The following is a 12,276-nucleotide window of genomic DNA, read 5'->3' as shown; positions in this document are numbered from 1 at the left end:
ATTTAATATAGAATATGTATTTTTAACCATTAGCTATTATAGAAATAAAGAGAAAAATGGTATTCAAGTTGTCACAGTTTTGATAGGTCATAATCAAACTCAAACCTGCAACTGCTTGAAAAGTCTAAGTGGAGCAAATAAAAGCAATTATACTTCCCAAATAAGTACATACTTGTTCTTAAAGAAAATGTTTGCATTCATGCCAAATATTGCCTTTCTAAAATATGACATAAGAACTTAAGTAGCATAAAATTTTTTTTTATTAAGCTAAAAACAAATGTGCTGCAATCTGTATTAAATTTTAGTTTGCTTAATTATGTTTTGTGTATATAAAAGAGCATATTTTTGTTGAAACTGCAAAGTAGCAATTGCAATTTTTGAAAAAATTAGTTAGATTTCTTATACCTTCCTTATTTCCCAAAATACTGTGTGCTGTATCTTCTATGATTTTGGCATGTTTCTTGATCTGCAAAGTAGCAAAATCTTGCCCAAGTAACATTAGACATGAGTAAACAGTTCACATTGGTTTCTTTACTGATGAAATTCTGATCATTATGGTGTCTCTAGGCATTTTCATAAAAAGTTTCCATTTTTTGGTAAAGATTAAATGATTTTCAAATTTTCTGAATATGTTACAATGAGTTAAATTGTAAGCTAATATACAGAAATTACATAAGTTCATGCCATCAATAAATCATGTTGTAGTAGAAAAGCTGCAAGTATGTTTGCGTAATGGTTGTTAATTTAACTAAAAAGTTAGGCTAATTAAAGTTTGTAAATTATTTAGCCTGCTTTAATGCAAAAATTTAAAATTGCCATGATGCTGTATAAGACACCACACTGTCACCATAATATACAGGGCATTTAATAAAGTTTCAGTATAAGTGGGTTATAACCTTGTTGGTGGTGATATTTGTCTTTCAATTCTAGACATCAAACTAAATAATGTTGATTATAATTGTACTTATTTTTATCTTATATTATCTTTGCACATTTTTTTACTTTATTCTATGTATGATTAGTGGGTGTGAATTCCCACTGTTCTCAGGAAAAAATTTTAGAATGCAAATAATTTTAAGAACTTTGAATATTACTAATACTTATCTAGTTAAAGTGTTTATATGTATCTTAATTGGGTTTAAGTTATTGGGTTATCTAAAAATCCTAATAATCCAACAAGATTCTTCTATGAGCAATTCTTTTAATCAGAGGATTCTTAAGATCCTCTGCTAAATTTTCTTGAGCATCAAGTTCTTTATACATAAATTTTATTGTCTACAGTTTTCAATAAATAGCTTTCCTTCTACTAGTCTTTCAGAACCTGAGACAATTGGTTTAATCACTTTAAGCTCATCAGACACCATTAGTTTTCCAATGCCAGACAAGACTTAGCAGATAATTTTTTAAATTTACTAAATCTTTAAATCATGGCCAACATTGAATTCCAACAAGTTTTTGAATCCAAAATTAGTACTAGCTTTTGTTCAGATTAATCTTTAGAATAATATTTTAAAGTGTAGTTTTTTAAAGTAAGCCGATCTTTTAAAAGTTACAATTATTTCTCTAACCTTAATTAAATCTTTTGAAGCTCTGAAGAAATTATGAGCTTGCTCAAAAACTTTATTCTGATCCATATTGTCATCACTGAAGATATTAAAATCATCATCAAGATCTTTTTCATTGACATTTTGATTAGTATTACCATCATTTTATAAATTACATCTACTACTGCTAAATGGCAAAGCTAAATTGAGTGATTGCTTGTTTTTTCCTTAAGCACTATTAGTTGAAGAGCAAACTACATCAGTGGTCAGCTTTATATTAAACAATTCTAATTTTTTAGTCAGCAGTTCAAGACCATTTAATTTACACAATCTTTTCTATCCATTAATTCAAAATATATAGCACATTTACTAAATTTTCTATCCTTCAGATTTCTTTAATTTTCTAAAATGAAAAATAATTGAATTTCAAGTATTTCATGTTAATATTCTCAGGCTGCATAACTATTTAACAAATTTTAAAGTTTTTAAATACTATTACAATCCAATCTGGTGAATGATCAATTTCAGTGGTATAAGAGAAAAATATGTTTACTGCCATGAGACAAACAAGCTTAAAAACTGAAGTTATGGTTTTATTACTTTTAGATTTGTTTTAATTGAGTTTAATTTAATCTTTTAATTGAATTTGTTTTAATGTTCCATTATTAAAAACTTGATCTACAGATTCATATTATATTTGAACTCTTTTTTGCAGCATCAAATATAGGAGAACAAATTTAATATTTAAAAGTCATTAAAATAAAGTATTTAAAATTTGAAATTAAGATCCAATTCAAAAAAAGATATGAAAGTTAAATTAAAAATTTTTTTTTGTAGTTCTTTCTTTAGCATTAGCATTGAAAGATTTCTCTTCTTGGTAATCTTTATTTTGTCAAAGCAACCTAAAAAAACTCTTTTTTTTGGCATGTTTTCATTACAGTTAAGATGTTTTAGCCTTTTGAAAATATGTGATAAGGAAAAGCAGCTAGAAAAATAGCAAAAACTCACAAATAAAGAACAAAAAGGTGACTGATGAATACTATCTGTACTTTACACATTCTTATAAAAAAATTCAAATCTCAAAAAGATAGAAATGTTTAAAATAACATTTTTAAACTTTTTAACTTTCTTATGTCATACATACTAATCCCCTCTCTCCTATAATCAGGCATGATTACATAATATGTGAATGATCCCTAAACAGATTTAAGCAAACAAATTTAGATAAAAATTTAAGTGGCAGCTCTGAATTTCAATGATTTAACCTGACTTTAAACAACTGTTAAATGTTAATATGAAAATTATGGTTTTTAGTATAAAGTCTTTAGCTTCATTTTAAACAAAAATAAAGTCTTAAACATTTGAATTGTTTGTTAATAAAAAATTTTTTTAGAGGTGATGCCCACTTAAACAATTTACGAAGTTCTGCTTATGAAGCTGTCATGGAGCTTGTAAAAAATAGCCCAAAAGATGTTTATTTAGTGATACAGGAAATTACAGTTGATATTTTGAACAAGATGCAAGCAATATTAAAAATGGAGGAATCTGGTAGTCAAGTTGGTGATTACAGCCAGCATAATGATTTTAAGTCATTGCTCTGTGCTACTCTTCAAGTAATTTTTTGTTATTTATCTGTTAGATATGCCTTTTTTTTGTTTTTTTGTTTTTTTTTGTTTTGAAGTTCTTACATTCTCTATAAATCTACATTCATGCAGAGTTTTTAGCTTACTCCAATATCAGCTGATCAAGTTAAATAAATTTCAAAAATTATTAATGTAGTACAGTGCAAGATGCCTTAATTTGCTATTTTTCTTAAATATACTATTTACTTTGTTAATTTTTGCAATACTGGAAACAAGTTGTATTAGATTAACTAGTTAGTATAGACTATTTACTTTATTAGTATATTCTTTACATTGTTAGTTGTTTTTATATGAGTATATATTTAGGCAACTATTCGTAAATTGAAGCCTGAAGATGCCCATAAAATAGCTGCTGCCTGTATGGAAGCTCTACTAAAAATGTTAAACATGACAAAAGTAGGAGGTGTTCAAGAAGATGCTTTTATGGCTGTAGGAACATTAGTTGAATGTAAGCATTACCATACTTCAAATATTTTTTAGTATTTCTGTTTTTATTAAAAAAAAAAGTTTAAGAAGAGCACACCACTAGGTGAGGAATAAAACACAAAACTTGTCTCTATTTTATTTAAATATTTTTGGCTAAAACCTTTTTGTTAGATCAAAATCAATATGAAAATTAACTTCAGCTTAAAAGTAATTGTTTTCTACTAAATCTAAAGTTGGTTATGGCTTTTTTTTTCTTCAAAGGGGCCATTTTAATAGGACAATTTGCTTTTTGCATATGTTAATTATGTCTCGATTGCTTACTGATATTTAACAAATAGCATATTCAATATCAATATATGCTAAGATATATGCCTGATATCTACTTACTTATGCTAGAATTGGAATTTCCAAATGATATATCTTTTATCAAAAATATATCTGTGTTCATTTCAAATGTTACAAAACTTTTATAAGGTGTAGTGTGTCAATAACTCTCATCTTTGATATTATATATATTGTGGTCTCATTTTGCTGCGTATGGTAATTTTATTGTGAAGGAATGTTAAAGTACCATAATACCTACAAAACAAATAGCTTAAATGTAAAGTTGATAATCAAAAAAAATCTAGGGATCATAGATGATGTGCTAATTGTACTTCCAGATATTTTGACCTAATAGATTTTATAAGTTTGTTATACTGATGATTTGGTATGAAAAAAGAAGCATACAATTAGTTTCTACTTTTGTTAAACTGATGTAAGTGGTCTACCTGAAGAGGTGTGGGTTCTTCATAATGGGTTCATGCTGTGTCTAGTATATCAGGTTTCAGTATTTGTAGCAAATTGTTATTTAAAATGAATAAAGAACATCAAATAGTCCCCTTGTTGATCTAAAGAAAGTCTTACTTTTAGCTCTGCAAACATGAACTGATCACTGTTATCATAGATTGCTATAACATCAACTTAGCTGATCCAAGAGCGCCACCTGTATGAAGTGATAATATACACATCCGAGTGTCTTGAGATAAAAAATTTTAAATTATTAAATTTTATCAGTGAAAAAAATTGAATTTATATGTTTATGATGAGTGAAAAATTAGTCTCTTTGTAAGTTAAAGAAAAGTCAAAATGATGATAACATAAATTTTCCAGAGTAATATCAACAAGTTGTTAAATATTTTTCAGCAACAGCTATCAATTTCAGTCTGAAGGGCTAAATTTGATGTTGCTAATAAAGGTAGATTTAACAGCAACATCAAATTTAGCCCTTTAAGTCTTTTCCTTATCTTTAAAACCCAATCTTTGTTTTAAACTACATACACAGGCATGATAGCTTCTAAGGAAGAGCAAATGTATAAAAGCTAGTCCTAACAAAATTTCTTCAAGTTTGCTTTTGTGGCTCTCTTGAATAAGACTTACAAAGCACATTAAACAAAATAATTCATTATCTCTTTATTTAATATCATAGTGATAGGGTTTCTATTATTTTCGCAAACACAAACTCACTTAAGAAATAATTTTTCTAACAAAAAATTTTAAAACAATTTTTTTCTAAATTTTCTAAAATACTGTAAATGACTAATGTTCGATGATCTATAATTCTTAAATACAATTGCTGTTTCACAAGGATATATAAGTATTCATTCTTATTAAGTAAAATTAACTTTAACAAACTCTTATTCATAGGTTTACAAAGTTGTAAAATTCCAATGCTTCGTTTTTCTTAAGTAGAAAAATGATTAAATGATGCCTTTATTTTTATACTTGAGATTAGGGATTGCAATCCCGCGGGATCCCACATAAATTTAAGGCATGCGAGATCCCGCAAAAACTACTGCGGGATCCGCGGGATTGGCGGGATTTTGAAACTATTGCTTTTAAACAAAAAAGGTCAATTCTTTTAAACTAAAAAGACAAAAAAAATATCAAATTAAAAGTGTTTAATGTATTTGCGAAACAAATCCATTTAAAAATTTATCTTCAGCTATTAAAATATTTTTCTTAGCTATAAATATAAAAAAATCATTCAAAAATAAATAATTATTTAGCAAAACATTGGTCGAACTCGTTCAAATTTTTTTTTGTTTAATTAATGATTATGTTGAAATTTTCGCTAATGAGTATGTTGAAATTTTTGTTAATGAGTATGCTGAAAACGTGAAATTGAAAACGTGCGTGCATAATTATAAAAAATATACTTTTAAAAACTACTTTTTAAAAAGTCTTTAAAAATTATTTACATTAAGATTTTAATACAAAAGTACTAAGCATGTCGCAAATTAAAACTATATAGAATATTTTTAAAAAAGTGATGAAGAAAATGCGAAGTGCATGCTATGTTCGGCTTTACATTTAATAGTTTTAGCACATCTTCAGATTTACGGTTCTTGTTTTCAAAGAGTGGTTTCCGGCTTCCTACTTCACCTAATACTATAAGATCGATGGTAGTTAAATTCTCAGATTCTGTAAAAGTCAATATAATGAAAAAATTCACATCACTAAAAAAGCAAAATCAAAAGTTTTCAATAACGTTTGACGAATGGACATCACAAAATAGTCAGAGATACTTAAACTTAAATTTACATAAGGAGGCGAAACACTTTAATCTTGGATTGATTCGAATCCATGGATCGTGTAATGCAGAATATTGCGTCAAGTTAGTTGCTATCAACAACTATGTTATGCTCATGGAATACAACTTGCAGTTATTGATATCTTATACAAGAAAAACAGCGGAGAAGTCGAAGAATCGTTTACTACATATTAAAATTGTAAAGAAGAAGATGAATATGGTAAAACTGAGGATGATGAAGTTATAAATAAAGAATATGGTTTGACAATGATTTTGACCGACCATCTGCTGATTGGTATTTGGTATTGTATTGAAAAAGCCTTAATTGATATTGGGTCAGAAATTCGTTTCACCCAAGAAGAGTGGTCCCAAATCAATGACTTAATTATTTGCCTAGCACCACTAAAACTTGGTCTCGAACTTTTATGCAGGAGAGAATCGAACCTTGTCACGGCGGAAACAACTTTTCAATTTATGCTAGATAAATTGCAAAAGCAATCATCACTTTTGAGCATAGATTTAGCCGCGGCACTTCGTGTGAGGTTTACACAACGTCGTAATAAGAATTTAAATGGACTACTAGTTTACTTACAAAATCCGACGAAGAAAATGAACTCAAAGAAAAAGAAGCTGTAGATTTTATTAACAGTTCCCAAATACTTACTCCTACAATTCTATCGCTGAAAAAAGAATTGGAAAATCAAACACAGAAAGACAAGAAAAACTGGACAGAAAATGTAAAGGAGAGACCAAATTTAGATTCTTTAGACTTTGATAAATTATTGAAGCCGGAAATGTCTGCCTATAAAAGTAATGGAGTAAGAGGCAAGCTTCAAGATATAGCGCATAGTTACTTGATGACCATACCACCAACAAGCGTAGAGGCCGAGCGAGCTTTTTCAGCAGCTGGTTACATATGCAGTCCTTTGAGGAATAGATTAAGTGATGATACCTTAAGTAGGGTCTGTTTCTTAAGAGCGCATTTCTTACAATGATTTTCTCATTTTGATATTTAAAAAAAAAAAATAAAGCTAATAGACGTTCTACGTAAAGCTAAAAGATGTCCTATGTACTTTGGCTTGTCTTTTTGTTCATTAAATGTTAAGAATTATATTGATTTACAAATGAATTGTGTTTTTTGGCTTTATTTACCTTATTTTATCAATTTCATAAGTTGAGTATATTTTTTCTGAAATACTTGAAAGAAAAATACAATTGTCATTTTGCCTTTTATAATGTGCATAAGAAACCTACTAATCCCGCGCGGGATCCGCACAAAAATTAAAAAATTCTGCGCGGATCCCGCGGGATTGAAAAGTGTGCGGGATTGCAATCCCTACTTGAGATTCTTGCTGTTTAGGTCAACAATTCAGCTCAACAACTCAGCTCAACAACTGGCCTTTATATTCTGAGTAGGTTTTGTCTCACCTGTACCTTATCCAATATGGTTTTGTTTACTCTAATGTCCCAAAAAAGAATTTTTGTGACTGATAAAGCCTGGATAGTAATAGTAAACTGTGTGAACTTTTAGTAGTACACCTCCATTTTAAATTATCAAAAGATGAATTTATGAAAGCATCAGTTTTTTCTGTATAGCCTGGCTGGAGAACAAACAGACTGTGATGACCAAATTAAAGTTTTGGAATGTTTCGATGATGAACAAACAGTTAGAACCAGAACTTACTTCAACAAGTAATAGCCTAACTGCTCTCCATGATATGGGCTGAACTAAATGCAGAATTTATTTTTTTTTAAGGAGTTTGTACAGATGATTCATTAAAACCTGCCAGAGATTCAATTCCATTTGGGTTATTACATCAAAGATTAGGGTGCTATCAGGTCCATTAATGATTGGTTTGCAAACTAATAAACTATTTGGCATTTACCAATACACTACCAGATTTTTTAAAGGATTTGGCACAGGATTTGTGAAAGGCTCCAAAAACTTTTGTATACAACATTCAATGCAAATTCTACTAAAACTTTCTTGCACAATCATATAAAAATTTTAAAAAAAAAAGATTTTTTTTAGCATTAATGCATTTTTATTGCATAAAATGAATAAGCTGTAAGTAAAAGAGTATAAATTACTTTGGTCTGGTGAGTTTAAATGGATAAAAGAAACACACTTAAAAGACATCAGTGATACAGTCTTGATACAAATTGAGCACTCAAAAATGCAGTTTATGACACTTATGCGCCTGAGTTCACTGTCTTTCAAACTTTTTTTGCTCTTTCACTAAACTAATGATTTCCATTAATCAACTTTTTCCTTTATGTTTTTGCACTTTAAGCCTTAAAAAATTGTACAACTAAATTTTTAAGAAGTGCATACTAATGAAATCAGAATAATTTGAATAATAGTATTTATTTTTTAGAAAGATCTGTTTTGGTTTCAGAACATCATTGCAGTAACAAATTAAAGAAATGACGTGTTTTATTGTTCTTTTAGAACATTTTCATCTTAGAACATAAAATAAGCTAACACTTTAACAATATTTTGATCAATTTTTCACATAGTAAAGCAATATTAAGCCATATATATAAATTTTTGCCCTACCCTAAACACATTCCTGTCTGCATGTTACTTATCACAAAAACTGAAATCCAATTTTTTTCCACTTATAAAATTTAGCAATTTCAAAATATGTATATCCAAGTACATTTGAATGTGTATACTATCACCCCATATAAGTGGTGCTCTCATGTTTTTGGCACTATTAGGATCCATAATAACTGTGATTTAAAATTCTATTCATAGACAAAAGCACTGACTGAATCAGATAAAATGATTATAGATAAAACTAGCGGCTTAGTTTTGCTAATAAATCATTTTCTTCTTGTTAAATAGTTTCTTGGCAATGTGCAGCACAAAACTGTCAACAATTAGTAGGGATCTGTATGTAATATGTTGCTGAAGAATTTTAGGACAGTTGAGAAGCTTTAGTAATCAGCAAGATATAAATTTTTAGAGTACTGGCTGCCTTGTTAAACCGCATGTTAAAATGTTGTAGTTAAAAGAGGACCACATGCTATCGCACCATTAAGATATCTTATCATTGGGAAAACCATGGGTTGCAACAAGACCATATTTAGACTATATTAACAGCAAAGAAATTTTTATTAAAATTCTTAAGTTATGAAATAAGTTTCCAACCAAACAAGTAATGCTTAGATATTTAATTAACTTAGTAAATATTTTGTAATTTAATTTAGTAGAAAGCAGAATAATCTATGAAATATAAGAATGAAAACTCTAATATTATTGGTTTTTAGAAATAATTCTTCAGTTAATTATTGACAATTACCTTGTTGTTGTTACATAATATTTGTGTAGAAAAGGCTAAATGATCCTTTTTTAAAAAAAAATAAATAAATGTTGTGTCTTCTGTTTTTATGAGAAGACACAACTGTTGTGTATTCTGTTTTGAAGGAGAGTTTTTTTGTTCTCTTAAGTGTTAAGTGTTAAAAATATTTAGATGTGTTTAAAGATATCTAAATGTTTTTAGCACATACACTGCAGCAGAGGACTCGAAGTATAAATTTGGATATTATACTTGGATATTATATTTAAAATGAAGCTTAAAATGATGATTTTGATGACAGGCTTTGGTCCAACAGATTATTTCAAAATTTTACAATTAATGAAGTTATTTCATTATTAACTTTATTAGTCTTGATAACTTTTGTTTTTTTTTTGTCTAAATATTTAACAAAATAGGTTGAGGAAAAATTTTTTGATTTAGAAATTGTTTAAATAACTTTCAAAAAAGTTTGAACATTTTTCAATGAATATTAGAAATTCAAATTCTATTAGCAATAATAGCATTCAAATTTCTAATAAAAAATCTTGTTTTAATAACCTTTACTTGAAATTACTGTAGATTGATTATGCATTTCATACATAATTAAACTTCTCACCTATCTTATAAGATGTTGGATTTTAACATGCTTTGAACAGGATTGTAACCTTACACTTTCATTCAGGAAAGTTTGCTTTAAACCAGTTAAATAATTGAAAAAGCTTGTTAATATTTAATACATAAACAGAAACTTTATAATATTATAAACTAGTGGGTAAATAAATTTGCAAATACCCTGAGTAAAAAGCAAATAAGACCAATAACCAGTTTCATAACACTTTTAACATTAAATTGTCTTATAAGAATGTGGCATTTAAAAAAATGGAATTTTCAATTCCATTCTGAAAGTATTCTAAGTGGGACTTTTAAAACATCATTTGTGAATTTAATGGCTTTGGGTAACCCTCCATGAATCTTCTTTACCTTTCAGTAATTTACAGAAGACCTTTTCTAATTGCACCACTTCTGGTTTTACTTTAAAGTTCATTTTAAAAACCAAACTGTTTATTGGTTTTTGTTTTGTTTTGTTTTTTTTAATTAATGTATGTATACTTAAACCATTCCATGTAACAAGACAATTTATCTTTACTTGGAATCTTTTTAATTTGGTATTAACTTGAAGTTAATTTTGGAAGAATTTTGACTTCACTGAAGACCAATATTCCACAACACTAATGTCAATATTCCACAACACTAATGTCAATATTCCACAACAGCAATTTTTTTGTATTTAATATCGGATATGTATGACAGTTTTTCAGTGTTACATGCAGGAAGATTTGCATACAAATAAAAGAGTTTTTTTTTTTTTTACTTTTTTTGTCTCAAAAATCAAAAAGAGACAAATAAGTCCCAACAGGCAATATGTAAACCACAAAAAAAAAAAAGATAGAAAAAAGCAACTTTTCTTCCCCTCATGAAACTATTTAGAGCAGTTTCTTTTATCGTTCATGCATAAGAAAACTTTACAAATACCACACTTAAATATGGCCTTGCTTCAATCATTTTTAATTTTTTGCGCTCCCTGCTCCACAAAATTATTTACAAAGCACATGCTGTCAACCATATCCTTGGCAGGCTGGTACTCTTCATTTACCAACCATAAATTTATGTCTTTGTTTAAGAGGATTAATGGCAGTCTGGTGATAGGAATAATCTGAATTCACTCGAACTCTCTGCAAGATTTAGACGTCGATTAGTTCTTTCTTTAAAATGTACAGGATCTTGACCAACATGTTGCACTTTCATTCGTTGTATCCAAACTGCAGCATCTGAAGTGCCATCATATGTTTAAAACATATCAAATAATTTCACACTTTGTTCAATTGCCCAGTTAGCTTGTAGTTTTCACGCAACAGATGCTAACTTTATAAATTTTCTTGTTCCTTTATATTGGAAGTTTTTCAAAAAAAGTGCCATAAAACCTGATAGGACATATATGTCCCTCAACTAAGCACTTAAAATAAACTTTCAGCAACAATACTTAATCAGATTATTGTTAAAAAATGTAACAAAAAGTGTTAAGAGTCTATTACAATCTGATGAAGAATAATAAACATTATTCCTCACACTAAAATCAAAACATACGCATCGACATTTTATCATTATACAAATTAGTATTAAAGCCGAAAAGTGTTGTAAATGTCATTATATGTTGGTTTGAGATATAACCAAACAATGATAGAATGTTCCTAATATATTCCATCAGACCACAAAGAGCTAAAATTATTTGGAATAAGATATGAATGATCAGCTTAAATACTGTATATATAGGCAGGTTTTTACACTCTTAATCTTATTTTTTGACCATTTTTTCCTTTAATCTTCAATTTTGTTTTTGATTTAAAATAGTTATGAGTTTTTAAAAAATTGATTTATTATTCATACTTTATAGCAATTGGTAAGGAGTTCATTACCTATATGCCTGTGTTCAAATCCTTCCTTATTCAAGGCCTTCAAAATAAAGCAGAGTATCAAGTATGTAAAAAAAAACTATTAGCTTTTTTGGAATGATGCTTTTGATAGTTATGCTTTAGACTGATAAAAAATAGTTTGTGAGGGGCTAATCTAAATCAATTACAGAGTATTAAAGATGTTATACCCTCCATTGAGCCAATAAATGTCAATATTTGATAGTATTATTTTGTTTTTAAAGGTTGTTTTTTTTTTGTTTTTTTTTTAATTGTGACAATTACTTCTTTGTGTAAATAGTTCCTTACTGAAAATTA

At 28.2% G+C, this 12,276-nt stretch overlaps 1 protein-coding gene, 1 long non-coding RNA gene and 1 pseudogene across 4 annotated transcripts in view; 2 read left to right on the top strand and 1 right to left on the bottom strand.

Annotated features, from left to right (window-relative positions):
• The window catches only part of LOC149883972 (uncharacterized), a 312,658-nt pseudogene that overhangs the window by 219,456 nt on the left and 80,926 nt on the right, over positions 1–12,276 (top strand). The window lies entirely within an intron of this gene.
• LOC145185452 (importin subunit beta-1-like) overlaps positions 1–12,276 on the top strand; it is a 47,245-nt gene that overhangs the window by 29,986 nt on the left and 4,983 nt on the right. For both annotated transcript variants that reach the window (XM_090097253.1, XM_090097254.1), the window contains exons 12-14: positions 2,938–3,157; positions 3,494–3,635; positions 11,943–12,025. In XM_090097253.1, the coding sequence (XP_089953379.1) occupies positions 2,938–3,157; positions 3,494–3,635; positions 11,943–12,025 (445 nt within the window). The remainder of the gene's footprint in view (positions 1–2,937; positions 3,158–3,493; positions 3,636–11,942; positions 12,026–12,276) is intronic.
• Positions 3,191–10,941, bottom strand: LOC149883984 (uncharacterized). The gene is made up of 3 exons (XR_016455489.1): positions 7,526–10,941; positions 4,868–5,376; positions 3,191–4,804 (listed from the first exon to the last, which is right to left on the bottom strand). It is a non-coding gene; the product is annotated as an uncharacterized LOC149883984 (long non-coding RNA).

This window comes from Hydra viridissima, unplaced genomic scaffold, assembly GCF_058129835.1.
Source record: "Hydra viridissima isolate aposymbiotic clone 2 unplaced genomic scaffold, HvirCarnegie_v1 scaffold_9, whole genome shotgun sequence".
Lineage (NCBI taxonomy): Eukaryota > Metazoa > Cnidaria > Hydrozoa > Anthoathecata > Hydridae > Hydra > Hydra viridissima.
The sequence above is the reverse complement of the archived record's forward strand: the minus strand, read 5'-3'. Positions and strand labels throughout refer to the sequence as shown.